At 30.9% G+C, this 17,197-nt stretch overlaps 1 protein-coding gene and 1 long non-coding RNA gene across 2 annotated transcripts; one reads left to right on the forward strand and one right to left on the reverse strand.

The window, feature by feature from the left end:
* The first annotated feature begins 259 nt into the window (after positions 1–259).
* LOC119494062 lies at positions 260–13,169 on the forward strand. The gene is made up of 4 exons (XR_005208091.1): positions 260–297; positions 495–619; positions 3,048–3,147; positions 13,029–13,169. It is a non-coding gene; the product is annotated as an uncharacterized LOC119494062 (long non-coding RNA).
* mrpl18 (mitochondrial ribosomal protein L18) lies at positions 12,453–16,698 on the reverse strand. The gene is made up of 4 exons (XM_037779663.1): positions 16,407–16,698; positions 15,278–15,446; positions 13,027–13,261; positions 12,453–12,936 (listed from the first exon to the last, which is right to left on the reverse strand). The coding sequence occupies exons 1-4, from the start codon at positions 16,483–16,485 to the stop codon at positions 12,856–12,858; spliced, it is 564 nt and encodes a 187-aa protein (XP_037635591.1). The 5' UTR covers positions 16,486–16,698; the 3' UTR covers positions 12,453–12,855.
* Between the last annotated feature and the right edge of the window lie 499 nt (positions 16,699–17,197).

Below are 17,197 nucleotides of genomic sequence, written 5' to 3' on the forward strand. Positions count from 1 at the left end.
TTTTTGTTCAGTGGCGCATTGTTACTCTCGCCAGTAGGTGGCAGGATGACCTGTCTGTGACCAGGTAAACACCACAGAAGAAGAGTGTGACCGTGGTGTAGCTGCTAGTATTGAACACATGGAGCGGTGAGGTGACTGAACAGTGAACACATGTTGGCATGGAGGTATAGAGGTGTGTTCCCGGTGCTGCTGTAAATGAACGGATGATTTCTACCAGTTCTACCGGTGAAGTCATGAAGAGAACGTTTTTTTACACCACTTTAATGTTACTGAAGACAAACTCCACGAGAAAACAAGGTAACCCCGGTAAACTCACCTGTAGAGACGGTACACACTTTTCCCACTGCGGGACTAATAAAGGAATATCTTATCTTTTATATATATATGTATATATATATTTATTTTTTCAAATTGTGTTACAGCAATATACTACAATTTGGTATAAATATAATATACAAATATTTATTTATTTATTTATTCAAATCGGTACACAGTTTAGTGACCGTGAGGAGTTCTTGGAGACGGAAGAAGAAGACATCTCTGCTTCTGGAACCTGGAGGACACACTTGACAGTCGACTGTTCTCTTCACCTGGAGGAGGAGGACACCTGGAGCAGCAGGTAACCCGGGAGACAGCTGGGGATCAATGTGGTTAAGGAGAGACACAACAGGGCTAAAACATATTTTTCATGCACTGTTTTGGGCTGTTTTTCTTCCATAGCGTCTGACTAGTGCAGGGGTCAGCAACCTTTACTATCTAAAGAGACATTTTAGGCAAAAACAAAAAAAAAGAAAATCTGTCTGGAGCCGCAAAACATGTGATCATTGTGATGAAGGTAACACAGTTTATAGTCTGAGTATATAGTATATAAGTCTAATGCAGTGAGGGCCAGAGTGTAAATGGAGTATTAGGGCCACATTGAGGGAAAAACACATCTGAGAATTCCAGAATAAAGTTTCCTCATTGGTCGTTGCTCTTTTAAAATGAAAAGGCAGAGAACAGTTCTGTGTTTACGTTTTCTGGGGAGCTTGTCAGTGGTTCAATGTATCATTACATCGTGCTGTTGTTGTGCATGTGCTATTGTTTATGTTCGTTTTGTGCTTCATATTGTGTTACTGTGCATTCACACCAAGCGCAAAGCAAATTTTCGCCTCACTTTCCTCCAGAAATAACCCCTGTTGCTGCTTTGTACGTGTTGTGGAAGTCCCAGATATGTCAGAAAACCAAACGCCGTGGTGTCTGGGTTCATAACGTCACCTGGCGGCGAGCTGTATTCACATACTGTATCTGTATCTAGCGAGCAACACGTCGCTACTGCAGTATGAACCCAAAATAAACACACTGTGCTGTGATTTAATTGCAATAAACGGATCAAAATGATGCCGAAATAACAACATTATGATGCTGATTTGTAAAAAGACCGAATTCATTCGAGAGTTCGAGTTCAGATCGATCAGTGCCAGACTATGCTAACATCGTAGCTGCTCCATCAACGCTCCATCTAGGAATAAATACGGCAGCAACAACGTCAGTGATGACAGCGGGAGAATCTCAATGCTGATAAACTTCAATCAGACATAAAGATATAAGTGGAATAAACATTATAGACATGACCTCTGACTATTTGTGTAACAATTTAGCCACACATTCACATAGGCCTACTGACTATACGGTCCAGCCATATACTCTGTTTTGACCGAGTCTTGTTCAGTGACACCCGGCTCCACATTCACTACATTCACAACACTGTCGGGTACAAACAGTCGCCTGCTCCTCTACTCCGCTGCTGCTCTTTTACAGTCTTGTTAATCCTGAATGAAAGACTCGGTGACAGATTAGCGTGTGTGGGCTGTTTGTAATTTCCAGAGACCAATAGACTTCCCTCATTAAAGGTCTTTGAATGACAGACGGCAGAGAAGTGGTTTAGTGTGTTTCCGTCTCCTGAGGAAAAGTCAACACGAGGCCTTTCCATGTGGAGGCAGAGAGAGAGAGATTAGCTGTTTATTCCAGCTAATGCTCACATTTAACGGGGACACTAAATGTCAAGAACAGAGGTTGTGTAATAGTGTGTGTTTGGTATGTGCATACGTGTTAGTGTGTGTTATTTCATTCTATTTGCCTGAAGGCAGGCGTATACACGGTGCATCTTGGAATAGGTCTAATTATATTTCCACTATTTCTTCTCAAAGCAACAAAAACAAACAGTCCTGAGGGAAAAGCATATTTTTATGTTTTCTCTCTCTGTGTAAAATGTGATATTTAAGGTAAACTGGATGACGATACAAGGCTCGGCACAGAATAACATTGCCATAATTAATTGCAGTCCTGGGCCACGCCCGCCCGCCTGTTCTCTGTCCTCCCCGGCTCTCTGGAGCTCTGTACCCGCTGTTGTCTGGCAAAAGCTGCTGTGCCGGCGGCGTGGAGGTCCTCAGGGACCGCCAGTACAATAACCTTTAATTTTGATGTTAATACAATGTACCAGAATTCACGAATATGATGGATATTACTACTGACATTCATGTAATATTACGTCTCAACGGCTGCTGTATTAGCCGTGTGTTTACTACGTGTTTATTTGCATATAGAAGTGAGATCGGATCACAAGTGGTCACTGAAGATGCATTCTAATACCAGGTGTGAACAGACGCACTTAAAGCTGTCCACTTGTGATCGGATCACTGAGGACGCATGTTAATACCAGGTCTGAACAGGGCCTAACATTCAGGTCTTCGTGAAATGTCCCGCTCAGTCTCACCTTGTAAGATCTGCGTCTGTTCTTTCAGCATCTTATTGATCTCCAGAGTAGAGGCCGATATTATCTTACTGCAGATATATTAATATCAATGCACGTGTTGGCAGTACCTAATTACCAAAGATATGCTTGCATTCATTTAGAAACAGTGTCACCATTTCATAGTTTGTCCACCAGAGAGCACTGACAAGTCTATTTTTCAGTACATCTAAGTCACAGTTCTTCATTTATTTTATAAATTTACTGGGACTAAAATGTGTGTTTATGTTCCTGTATGTGTTTATTTCATGTGTAGGTTCACTGTTTGTCCTGATGGTGGCGCTGAAAGCAAAGCTGACCATGATGGACTGAGCAACAGAGAAGGTTCATCTCCTGAGGAGCATAGATGTGTGCAGGTAATTTCAACGTCTCCATTAAATGTTCCACTTTCTGACACGATGGTGTTGCTGAACTGAAGGTCAGGGGGTCATCAAAGTCATCGAGATGTATCCTGTCTTCTGTGGACTATAATTAGTCACAGAAGTGACTAATTGAAATTAGATCTAATGGTGGTGCTGGAGCACCATTGGGTGTCCAGAAACTGAAAGGTTCATCCTCTGAGATGAGATATATTCAATATATTTCCTAGCCAGGCTTTGATGGTAGTAATTCTGACCAGATGCTGGTTTTAGACCAGAAGTCAGAGTTCACTAAAGTTAATCTTGAGAAACAAGTTGAGAAAATGCTGAAATTTCCTCATTTTAAACTTTTACTCTCTAACTTTTATTACAGTTACTCAAAGTATTTGTAATGCGTAACAAGGCAGATGTTGCTGCTTCCATACTCTCGTTTGAACTGAAGCCATCAGTCAGTAGATGATGGGTTTGGGTCCCTGTATTTTGAGTGCAGGGGTGGGACCCTCAGCTGCACGGAGACGCAGCCAGGAAGCAAAATCACAGACATTTGAAGGCAGAAAGGAGGAAAGGGAGGAGAGAAACAGAAGTGGATGGAGGAGGGTGACAGAGGGAGAACGGAGGAGATGAGTGATGGCGGAGGAGGGAGAGGGAAGGCGAGGCAGTGCTTTAAAGTGGGAACAAAAATTATAGCTGTGTGTTGCAGGCAGGATAAAATGAGGAAAGTGGACATGTGTCACTTTCTCACCTGGTTGAAATATCAGCCGTGTAATGGCCAGCAGAAAGGACCAATTCTTCACTTCTTAATGTCCACTACACTAATGCAGATATATTTAAAAATACACCTTTTACTGTACGTACCGTATCTCGTTTTTAGTCTGTATCTTTGACATTTTATAAACCAATTGATTTATACTGAAAACAAGCTGAACCAATGTTACTAAAAAGACCTGTAACAGTATTCCACTACAATTACAATCAATGTAGTTTTATATATCAAAGTACATCAACAGTACGTCTGTGCCACCTACTGTGTGTAAGGAGCTGTTGCAGCTTAATTACCCATCATGCAGCCAGGCCTAGGGCAGATTTCCATGCAGTAGACTGCAACACCAAAATCACCAATTTAGAGTGTGACGACCAGAGCTGGGCCAAGTCTAAAAAAAATGGGAAATTGGGTCAGTTTTTACAGATTTTGGTCAAAGATGAAGGCATATTTTCAGTTGGAAGAAACCAAAGTATGTGGCCCAAACATGTTTTAAATTCTGCATAAGAGTATTGTTCAGCTTTGTTGTTGGTGAACCACCGTTAATGTAAAAAAGGAAGAAAAAAAGTAATATTATAGTGTTCGTGTTCCCACAGTGGCAAATATTCAGAAAACAACATTAGTGTGGACAAGAAACACTTGGAACACAACCTGTATTCACCAATGTATCTGTATTAGTGAGGACGTTTTAAAAGCGAGATCATTGACGTATCAAAGGTCAGACACTTCCCAGGTGCTGTGAGGATTCACAGCGGGTCAGTGCTGCGGTCGATCTATGACCTGATGACCAAACCTCAAACCACAACTCAGCTGCTGATGTGTCGGTTTCCACATCAGAAAACCGGTCAGCATGAGTCTTCATTTACATTCTAACAGTTTTTTTGGCCACTTTTTTTTTTGGCCAGATTTCATGAAAAAATTCATAGTATAGTATGTCGAAAAAAGAAAAAAAATCATAGTTTAGTATGTCGAAAATTTCATGGAAAAAAAAGTCATAGTATGTCGAAAAATTTCATGGAAAAAATTTTAACTATAGTATATCGAAAGAATTTCATGAAAAAAAGTCATAGTATAGTATGTTGAAAAATGTCATGAAAAAAAAGTCATGTATAGTATTTGAAAAATTTCATGAAAAAAGTCATAGTATAGTTTTTTGAAATATTTTATGAAAAAAAGTCATAGTATAGTTTTTTGAAAAATTTCATGAAAAAAGTCATAGTATAGTTTTTTGAAAAATGTTATGAAAAAAAAGTCAGTATAGTATGTCGAAAAATTTTATGAAAAAAAGTCATAGTATAGTTTTTTGAAAATTTTTATGAAAAAAAGTCATAGTATAGTATGTCGAAAACTTTTATGAAAAAAAAGTATTAGTATAGTATGTTGAAAAATTTCATGAAAAAAGTCATAGTATAGTTTTTTGAAAAATGTTATGAAAAAAAGTCATAGTATAGTTTTTTGAAAAATGTCATGAAAAAAAGTCAGTGTAGTATGTCGAAAGATTTTATGAACAAAAAGTCATAGTATAGTTTTTTTGAGATATTTTATGAAAAAGTCATAGTATAGTTTTTTGAAAATTTTTATGAAAAAAAGTCATAGTATAGTATGTCGAAAACTTTTATGAAAAAAAAGTATTAGTATAGTATGTTGAAAAATTTCATGAAAAAAGTCATAGTATAGTTTTTTGAAAAATGTTATGAAAAAAAGTCATAGTATAGTTTTTTGAAATATTTTATGAAAAAAAAGTCATAGTATAGTTTTTTGAAAAATGTCATGAAAAAAAGTCAGTGTAGTATGTCGAAAGATTTTATGAACAAAAAGTCATAGTATAGTTTTTTTGAGATATTTTATGAAAAAGTCATAGTATAGTTTTTTGAAAATTTTTATGAAAAAAAGTCATAGTATAGTATGTCGAAAACTTTTATGAAAAAAAAGTATTAGTATAGCATGTTGAAAAATTTCATGAAAAAAGTCATAGTGTAGTATGTCGAACAATTTTATGAAAAAAAGTCATAGTATAGTTTTTTGAAAAATTTCATGAAAAAAGTCAGTATAGTTTTTTGAAAAATGTTATGAAAAAAAGTCATAGTATAGTTTTTTGAAATGTTTTATGAAAAAAAGTCAAAGTATAGATTTTTGAAAAATTTCATGAAAAAAGTCATAGTATAGTTTTTTGAAAAATTTTATGAAAAAAAGTCATAGTATAGTTTTTGAAATATTTTATGAAAAAAAGTCAGTATAGTTTTTTGAAAAATGTCATGAAAAAAAGTCGATGTATAGTATGTCGAACAATTTTATGAAAAAAAGTCATAGTTATAGTTTTTTGAAAAATGTCATGAAAAAAAGTCAGTGTAGTATGTCGAAAGATTTTATGAACAAAAAGTCATAGTATAGTTTTTTTGAGATATTTTATGAAAAAGTCATAGTATAGTTTTTTGAAAACTTTTATGAAAAAAAAGTATTAGTATAGTATGTTGAAAAATTTCATGAAAAAAGTCATAGTATAGTATGTCGAAAATTGAATGAAAAAAATGTCATAGTATAGTTTTTTGAAATATTTTATGAGAAAAAATCATAGTATAGTTTTTGAAAAATTTTATGAAAAAAAGTCATAGTATAGTTTTTTGAAAAATTTCATGAAAAAAGTCATAGTATAGTTTTTTGAAAAATGTTATGAAAAAAAAGTCATAGTATAGTTTTTTGAAATATTTTATGAAAAAAAGTCATAGTATAGTTTTTTGAAAAATGTCATGAAAAAAAGTCAGTGTAGTATGTCGAAAGATTTTATGAACAAAAAGTCATAGTATAGTTTTTTTGAGATATTTTATGAAAAAGTCATAGTATAGTTTTTTGAAAATTTTTATGAAAAAAAGTCATAGTATAGTATGTCGAAAACTTTTATGAAAAAAAAGTATTAGTATAGTATGTTGAAAAATTTCATGAAAAAAGTCATAGTATAGTTTTTTGAAAAATGTTATGAAAAAAAGTCATAGTATAGTTTTTTGAAAAATGTCATGAAAAAAAGTCGATGTATAGTATGTCGAACAATTTTATGAAAAAAAGTCATAGTATAGTTTTTTGAAAAATTTCATGAAAAAAGTCATAGTATAGTTTTTTGAAAAATGTTATGAAAAAAAGTCATAGTATAGTTTTTTGAAATATTTTATGAAAAAAAGTCATAGTATAGTTTTTTGAAATGTTTTATGAAAAAAAGTCAAAGTATAGATTTTTGAAAAATTTCATGAAAAAAGTCATAGTATAGTATGTCAAAAATTGAATGAAAAAAATGTCATAGTATAGTTTTTTGAAATATTTTATGAGAAAAAATCATAGTATAGTTTTTGAAAAATTTTATGAAAAAAAGTCATAGTATAGTTTTTTGAAAAATTTCATGAAAAAAGTCATAGTATAGTTTTTTGAAAAATGTTATGAAAAAAAAGTCATAGTATAGTTTTTTGAAATATTTTATGAAAAAAAGTCATAGTATAGTTTTTTGAAAAATGTCATGAAAAAAAGTCAGTGTAGTATGTCGAAAGATTTTATGAACAAAAAGTCATAGTATAGTTTTTTTGAGATATTTTATGAAAAAGTCATAGTATAGTTTTTTGAAAATTTTTATGAAAAAAAGTCATAGTATAGTATGTCGAAAACTTTTATGAAAAAAAAGTATTAGTATAGTATGTTGAAAAATTTCATGAAAAAAGTCATAGTATAGTTTTTTGAAAAATGTTATGAAAAAAAGTCATAGTATAGTTTTTTGAAAAATGTCATGAAAAAAAGTCGATGTATAGTATGTCGAACAATTTTATGAAAAAAAGTCATAGTATAGTTTTTTGAAAAATGTTATGAAAAAAAGTCATAGTATAGTTTTTTGAAATATTTTATGAAAAAAAGTCATAGTATAGTTTTTTGAAATGTTTTATGAAAAAAAGTCAAAGTATAGATTTTTGAAAAATTTCATGAAAAAAGTCATAGTATAGTTTTTTGAAAAATTTCATGAAAAAAGTCATAGTATAGTTTTTTGAAAAATGTTATGAAAAAAAGTCATAGTATAGTTTTTTGAAATGTTTTATGAAAAAAAGTCAAAGTATAGATTTTTGAAAAATTTCATGAAAAAAGTCATAGTATAGTTTTTTGAAAAATTTTATGAAAAAAAGTCATAGTATAGTTTTTGAAATATTTTATGAAAAAAAGTCATAGTATAGTTTTTTGAAAAATGTCATGAAAAAAAGTCGATGTATAGTATGTCGAACAATTTTATGAAAAAAAGTCATAGTTATAGTTTTTTGAAAAATTTCATGAAAAAAGTCATAGTATAGTTTTTTGAAAAATGTCATGAAAAAAAGTCAGTGTAGTATGTCGAAAGATTTTATGAACAAAAAGTCATAGTATAGTTTTTTTGAGATATTTTATGAAAAAGTCATAGTATAGTTTTTTGAAAACTTTTATGAAAAAAAAGTATTAGTATAGTATGTTGAAAAATTTCATGAAAAAAGTCAGTATAGTTTTTTGAAAAATGTCATGAAAAAAAGTCAGTGTAGTATGTCGAAAATTGAATGAAAAAAATGTCATAGTATAGTTTTTTGAAATATTTTATGAGAAAAAATCATAGTATAGTTTTTGAAAAATTTTATGAAAAAAAGTCATAGTATAGTTTTTTGAAAAATTTCATGAAAAAAGTCATAGTATAGTTTTTTGAAAAATGTTATGAAAAAAAAGTCATAGTATAGTTTTTTGAAATATTTTATGAAAAAAAGTCATAGTATAGTTTTTTGAAAAATGTCATGAAAAAAAGTCAGTGTAGTATGTCGAAAGATTTTATGAACAAAAAGTCATAGTATAGTTTTTTTGAGATATTTTATGAAAAAGTCATAGTATAGTTTTTTGAAAATTTTTATGAAAAAAAGTCATAGTATAGTATGTCGAAAACTTTTATGAAAAAAAAGTATTAGTATAGTATGTTGAAAAATTTCATGAAAAAAGTCATAGTATAGTTTTTTGAAAAATGTTATGAAAAAAAGTCATAGTATAGTTTTTTGAAAAATGTCATGAAAAAAAGTCGATGTATAGTATGTCGAACAATTTTATGAAAAAAAGTCAGTATAGTTTTTTGAAAAATTTCATGAAAAAAGTCATAGTATAGTTTTTTGAAAAATGTTATGAAAAAAAGTCATAGTATAGTTTTTTGAAATATTTTATGAAAAAAAGTCATAGTATAGTTTTTTGAAATGTTTTATGAAAAAAAGTCAAAGTATAGATTTTTGAAAAATTTCATGAAAAAAGTCATAGTATAGTATGTCGAAAATTGAATGAAAAAAATGTCATAGTATAGTTTTTTGAAATATTTTATGAGAAAAAATCATAGTATAGTTTTTGAAAAATTTTATGAAAAAAAGTCATAGTATAGTTTTTTGAAAAATTTCATGAAAAAAGTCATAGTATAGTTTTTTGAAAAATGTTATGAAAAAAAAGTCATAGTATAGTTTTTTGAAATATTTTATGAAAAAAAGTCATAGTATAGTTTTTTGAAAAATGTCATGAAAAAAAGTCAGTGTAGTATGTCGAAAGATTTTATGAACAAAAAGTCATAGTATAGTTTTTTTGAGATATTTTATGAAAAAGTCATAGTATAGTTTTTTGAAAATTTTTATGAAAAAAAGTCATAGTATAGTATGTCGAAAACTTTTATGAAAAAAAAGTATTAGTATAGTATGTTGAAAAATTTCATGAAAAAAGTCATAGTATAGTTTTTTGAAAAATGTTATGAAAAAAAGTCATAGTATAGTTTTTTGAAAAATGTCATGAAAAAAAGTCATAGTATAGTTTTTTGAAATATTTTATGAAAAAAAGTCATAGTATAGTTTTTTGAAATGTTTTATGAAAAAAAGTCAAAGTATAGATTTTTGAAAAATTTCATGAAAAAAGTCATAGTATAGTTTTTTGAAAAATGTTATGAAAAAAAAGTCAGTATAGTATGTCGAAAAATTTTATGAAAAAAAGTCATAGTATAGTTTTTTGAAAAATTTCATGAAAAAAGTCAGTATAGTTTTTTGAAAAATGTCATGAAAAAAAGTCAGTGTAGTATGTCGAAAGATTTTATGAACAAAAAGTCATAGTATAGTTTTTTTGAGATATTTTATGAAAAAGTCATAGTATAGTTTTTTGAAAATTTTTATGAAAAAAAGTCATAGTATAGTATGTCGAAAACTTTTATGAAAAAAAAGTATTAGTATAGTATGTTGAAAAATTTCATGAAAAAAGTCATAGTATAGTTTTTTGAAAAATGTTATGAAAAAAAGTCATAGTATAGTTTTTTGAAAAATGTCATGAAAAAAAGTCGATGTATAGTATGTCGAACAATTTTATGAAAAAAAGTCATAGTATAGTTTTTTGAAAAATTTCATGAAAAAAGTCATAGTGTAGTTTTTTGAAAAATGTTATGAAAAAAAGTCATAGTATAGTTTTTTGAAATATTTTATGAAAAAAAGTCATAGTATAGTTTTTTGAAATGTTTTATGAAAAAAAGTCATAGTATAGTTTTTTGAAAAATGTTATGAAAAAAAGTCATAGTATAGTTTTTTGAAATATTTTATGAAAAAAAGTCATAGTATAGTTTTTTGAAAAATGTCATGAAAAAAAGTCAGTGTAGTATGTCGAAAGATTTTATGAACAAAAAGTCATAGTATAGTTTTTTTGAGATATTTTATGAAAAAGTCATAGTATAGTTTTTTGAAAATTTTTATGAAAAAAAGTCACAGTATAGTATGTCGAAAACTTTTATGAAAAAAAAGTATTAGTATAGCATGTTGAAAAAATTTCATGAAAAAAGTCATAGTATAGTTTTTTGAAAAATGTTATGAAAAAAAGTCATAGTATAGTTTTTTGAAATGTTTTATGAAAAAAAGTCAAAGTATAGATTTTTGAAAAATTTCATGAAAAAAGTCATAGTATAGTTTTTTGAAAAATTTTATGAAAAAAAGTCATAGTATAGTTTTTTGAAAAATTTCATGAAAAAAGTCATAGTATAGTTTTTTGAAAAATGTTATGAAAAAAAAGTCAGTATAGTTTTTTGAAATATTTTATGAAAAAAAGTTATAGTATAGTTTTTTGAAAAATGTCATGAAAAAAAGTCGATGTATAGTATGTCAAAAACTTTTATGAAAAAAAAGTATTAGTATAGTATGTTGAAAAATTTCATGAAAAAAGTCATAGTATAGTATGTCGAAAATTGAATGAAAAAAATGTCATAGTATAGTTTTTTGAAATATTTTATGAGAAAAAATCATAGTAGTTTTTGAAAAATTTTATGAAAAAAAGTCATAGTATAGTTTTTTGAAAAATTTCATGAAAAAAGTCATAGTATAGTTTTTTGAAAAATGTTATGAAAAAAAGTCATAGTATAGTTTTTTGAAAAATGTTATGAAAAAAAGTCATAGTATAGTTTTTTGAAATATTTTATGAAAAAAAGTCATAGTATAGTTTTTTGAAATGTTTTATGAAAAACAGTCAAAGTATAGATTTTTGAAAAATGTCATGAAAAAAAGTCAGTGTATAGTATGTCGAAAAATGTTATGAAAAAAGTCAGTGTAGTTTTTTGAAAAAATGAATGAAAAAAAGTCATAGTATAGTTTTTTGAAAAATGTCATGAAAAAAAGTCATAGTATAGTATGTCGAAAGATTTTATGAAAAAAAGTCAGTTTTTTGAAAAATGTCATGAAAAAAAGTCGGTGTATAGTATGTCGAAAAATGTTATGAAAAAAAGTCATAGTATAGTTTTTTGAAAAATGTCATGAAAAAAAGTCATAGTGTAGTATGTCGAAAATTGAATGAAAAAAAAGTCATAGTATAGTTTTTGAAAAATTGTATGAAAAAAAGTCATAGTATAGTTTTTTGAAAAATGTCATGAAAAAAAGTCGATGTATAGTATGTTGAAAAATTTTATGAAAAAAAGTCATAGTATAGTTTTTTGAAAAATGTCATGAAAAAAGTCATAGTATAGTTTTTGGAAAAATGTCATGAAGAAAAGTCATAGTATAGTATGTTGAAAGATTTCATGAAAAAAGTCATAGCATAGTATGTCATCAATTCATCATTTTATCCTGTAAGACATTTGTGTGAAATTGTTCAAAATTAGGATGTTAATTCTTGAATTATGGCCAAATACGTGTTTTGTGAGGTCACAGTGACCTTCACTATTGATCCAAATGGACGTTTGTGCCAAATTTTTGGAAATTCCCTCAAGGCGTTCCTGAGATATCCCGTTCACAGGTGTCAATATACCTCAGAAAGCCATCCATCCTCTGAATGCTCTCAGTCTGTAGTTTGTAAAGTTTCATGAGTCTGTGATTATCCTGGAAGCTACAACCGGTAATTTTATACAGTAAGGTAAAGTATCATGATATGAAACGGCTACTATTGGGACTAACTGGTACCGATGGTTTGATTTCTAGTTTCATATGATACCAGTACCGTCCCTCTAGCTCTAAGCTACAGAAAGTAAACAGTCTCAGAGAGTTAACATTAAAAAAATGCACTTCACACATCGTGCTTTACTGCACCAACTTTATTGATTTTTGTGTACAAAGTTTCTTAATCAATGAACTGTGCCAACATACCATCATAACGTAATAACCTTATTAGGTAAGAGTAACTTTCTTTTCAAAAGGTATCTGTGTGAAATTTCTGCCTACGACCACTTTGAATTTTAAAGCCTCTCGTATTTTTATAAATACATATTTTGATATTCACATTGCTTTGAGGTGTAGGGCAGATATCAGGGCACTATTAGTGCAAGTTTAAACTAACACAGGGATAAGCAACCTTACTTTCATCACTCATTTCTCTCTATATTGTCATCTTAATAACCGTATAGTCATAATTCACAGAAGAGCAGAGAGTAACGAATACAGAGGACATTTTTACTGAATAACAGATGTGATAGATGACACCTAACCGGTACCGATGTATTTCCTTCTGGGTTCACTGAGGGTGATTCCTCCCTCTTTCAGAGCTCTCCTGAACGACTGAACCTGTGAAAGAAGAAGAGATAAACATGAAGCAGGTGATGAAAAATAAAACAAATCAATTTTCTAACAGCAGTTTGTGCTGCGTGTACTTACAGCATCAGAGCGGTACGTCCAGGGAATCGCCCTGTACACCATCCTGGTGATGCCCGCCTGCTGGCATCGATGTGCCAGCACCTCGCCCACGGCCTGACTCGCCGCCACGCAGCTGGTGGAAGCCAGCTCCTTCTTCAGCGCCCACTCCTTAGTGGAGCAGGAGAGCACCGGGACGGGAGAGCTGCTGGAGAACACGTGTGCCGTCGCGTGATGCTGAGAGCGAGAAAACTCTAACCTGAAGACACCGGAGAGACAAACGGATGAGGGTGGGAGGAAGAATAACGGGAATTTCTATCTGCAGGATAAAAGTCTTGTTAAAGATGAAGTTATGTAGTTGTGATTTGTCGTTCAGCTCTCAGGTCTCCCTTTAAAATAAGCTCAGTCTCAGTTTCAGTGGGACTTAAAGCTGCAGCAGGAGGAAACGGAGCAGATATGATTATTTTTTTAAATATATTGTATTGTTATTGTTGTTATTATATAATTGATATCTTGTTCTGATTGTTTGTCATCACTAGTATGTAGTCATATTATCTCTGTATATTAATCTTGTCTCTAGGTGGAGGCTTCAGATAAGCCCAGAGGGTTTGTTGTCTGTTCCTACACTGTATATTTATTTATGTATTATTGTGTAATCTTAATTTGTGTATAAATAAATAAACAAATATAGCTGAAGACTCTGACTCCCATTCTACTTTTGGAACCGCAAGTAACCCTGCTGCATTCTGGGAGCGCAGTGTTCTAGTGGGATAACGGGGTACTATGAGCTCTTTACGATATGATGGTGTCTGACCATTTAGAGCAGGGGTCAGCAACCTCTCCAGTGGCTCCCCGTGGATTTATGAAAATGATAATGAATAACAGTTTCTTTGTTTACATTTTCATTTTTATTTATCATTGTTGTAAGTCTATGGTACGACGGAGAAGTAGGGCCACATTGAGGAAAAAAAAAAATCTGAGATTTCGAGAATAAAGTCATAACATTATAAAGTAGTAATTTTACATGTTATTTAATTTTTTTCTCAAAGTTATGACTTTATTCTCGTAATATTATCACTTTTTTATGAAAAATATCATAATATTACGAGAATAAAGTCAATTTAACAACAAAAAAAGTTGTAATATTACGAGAATAAAGTCATAACTTTACGAGAAAAAAACTAAACTACTTTATAATATTATGACTTTATTCTCGAAATCTCAGATTTTTTTTTTTTTCCTCAATGTGGCCTTAATACTCCGTCGTACCATAGACCTACAACAATGATAAATAAATATGAAAATGTAAACAAAAAAACAGTTATTCATTTCCATTTTTAAAGATCCACAGGGAGCCACTGGAGAGGAGCTGAAGAGACGCAGGTTGCTGACACCTGATCTAGGCTCTTATTGTTGCTAATTTTGCTCTCAAAGTGCACCAGATTCAAGCATTTAACTTTAAAATGTAAATAATCCTGTATTTTTTCATATTGCAATATATATATATCGATAGATATATATCTATCGATATAGATATATATCGATAGATATAGAAAAATATATTGCAATGTCAGTTTTTTCCAACATGGTGCAGCCCTAATTTGTACATTAACAGGAATGTAGCACAGCATGGAAGTGAAAACAGTGCTCTGTTTATTTTTAATGTGAAATTGGAATAAAAGTAGTAACTAAAAATCAATGAATAATCATCATTATCATTTTGGCCATAATTGTGCAGCCCTATACATCAGATTTCAGATGAAATTGGCAGTTGTTGTTTGACAGTATGATGGACTTCTACAGGAAAAATAAAAAAACACTTGATTTATGATTTTACAAAACCGCTATTACGATGCACCTCTATCCATATAAAATAAGATAAGAAAAGATATTTGCAGTGTACAGCAGCAAAGGGGATAGTGCAAAAAACAAGAAGCATCAGCTAACACCGTTAAATAAGAGCTAAACAAAGTGTAACAAAATATGAACCATTTAAATAGAAGGAAGTATAAAACAATATTTAAAAAATAAATAAATAAATATATATTTATACATATAAAATACATTTTATAAATGTATTTATATATATATATATATAAAATACATTTTATAAATGTATTTATATATATATATATATATATATATATATATATATAAAATACATTTTATAAATTTATTTATATATATTTTTATATAATTTATTTCATAAATATTTTTTTTTTATAATATAAAAAAATAAAAAATATAATGTTATTATTAATACTAACACACAGACCTGTGGTAGAACTCCCGGTGAGGCCAGATCGTCCTCCAGCCGCGGTCCTTCACAGCCAGAGCCAGCTGCTCCAGGTTCCGGGGGTTTCTGTTCTCAAAGGTCGGGTTCACCTCTTCGTTCTCATCTGAGCTCGGTTCCGGCTGAGAGGCTGCCTGACTCAGACACCGAGCTGGGGAACATAAAACAAAGAGAGTTAGAGATAAACACACATGTTAAAGAACATAGAGAGGAGTCCCCTCAGCCAGCTGGTCCTGAGGCTCAGCTCCTCTAACAGCACCAGGCCTGAGGACAGCCCGCACACTATCTGGACCAACCAAACTAGAGCTAAAGCATCAACTACTGAACATCTACCACAAGAACTCAACACAAACTTCAATGCTATTTGGCTCTAAACAGACAGTACACAGTGGCAGACTATCTGACCACCGTGACTGACCAGAAACAGAGAAACACATTGACTGTGTACAGACTCAGTGATCACAGCCTGGACATAGAGACTGGCTGCCCTACAGAAGACAGGCTGCATCAGCTCTGTCCACAGAGACAGGTGGAGACAGAGCAACATGTCCTGCTACAATGGAGCACATATGAAGAAATTAAGAGAAAAAAATCTTTACAAAAATGAAATGTCAGCTCCAAGATTTTGATTCCCTCTCTGACCAAAATAAAATACAACATCTATTTGGAGAAAATAGTGTCATCAGCATAGAAGCTGCAGGATATGTCAGTGCATGTCACAGTCTGAGAGACAACCACAACAGCACATAACACAACTAACATAACTCACACTCTGCCTTTTATTTACTCCTCTACTTCATGTTTTTTTTTGTTTTTTTACATTTATCCTTTGATATTGCAATATATTATTATTAATTGTTTTTTATTTGTTAGTTTGTTTTATTGACACAACAAACATTAATTACTTCTTTATTGTTTTCTTCCACTTAAATATCTATATATTGTAATTTGCTTAATGAATTTTATATATTTATTATTGAATTGACGCTTTGGCAATATTGTTCACCTGACAGTCATGATCAATAAAGCAAATTGAATTGAATTGATTAACTCACCACCCAGCATGTCACGTTAGGTAGCGTTAAGCTGCTACATCACGGTAATAACTCACCTGTCTGGTTTGTCGCTGCAGGTAGACGAGCTCGTTGAATGTGACCCAACAACAACCTGCTCAGAGACATCTTCATCATCTCCTCAATGTTACTACATGAATATAAATAACGCTTCAGTAAACACAAACACAGACTATAGAGTTCAGTTAATGAGCTCCAGCCCGGTAAAACAACATGTCCTTAAAGATATGAACTAATAACTAATAACTAGCTTTCACAGCGACACGTGGAGCTCCATCTACAGCGGTCATTCACACAACATCCGGTTCACTCGGTGCTACTTTAGAAGCAGCACTGACGGAAACAAACGACAACGCTTCAGAAGTTCTGCTTAACAGTTGAAGTAGGTAGATTGGAGCAAATATGATAATAATAATAATAATAATAATAATAATAATAATACATTTTCATTTATATAGATAAAAAGATCATAAAACAAGGACATAAAAAAATATAAAACATACAATATTAATTACACATTAAAAGGTGAGTTTTGATTAGTGATTTGAATGTGGACAGGTTGGTGCAGTCTCTGATGATCAAATAATAATAAAATATGATTAAAAATGGCAGAAAATGCTGTTTTCAGCCTCTCAAATATGGAGAATTCCTGCTTTTCTCTGTTTTATATCATATTGAACTGAATATCTTTGAGGTTTGGACTGACAACACAAGACATTTAAAGACATCACCTTGGACTTTAAGAAACTGGAGTGAACATTCTTCACTATTTTCTGACATTTTATATACCAAACGATTAAAGCTGAAGTAGGCGAGATTGGAGCAAATA

The sequence above is a fragment of the Sebastes umbrosus genome, chromosome 9, assembly GCF_015220745.1.
Source record: "Sebastes umbrosus isolate fSebUmb1 chromosome 9, fSebUmb1.pri, whole genome shotgun sequence".
NCBI lineage: Eukaryota > Metazoa > Chordata > Actinopteri > Perciformes > Sebastidae > Sebastes > Sebastes umbrosus.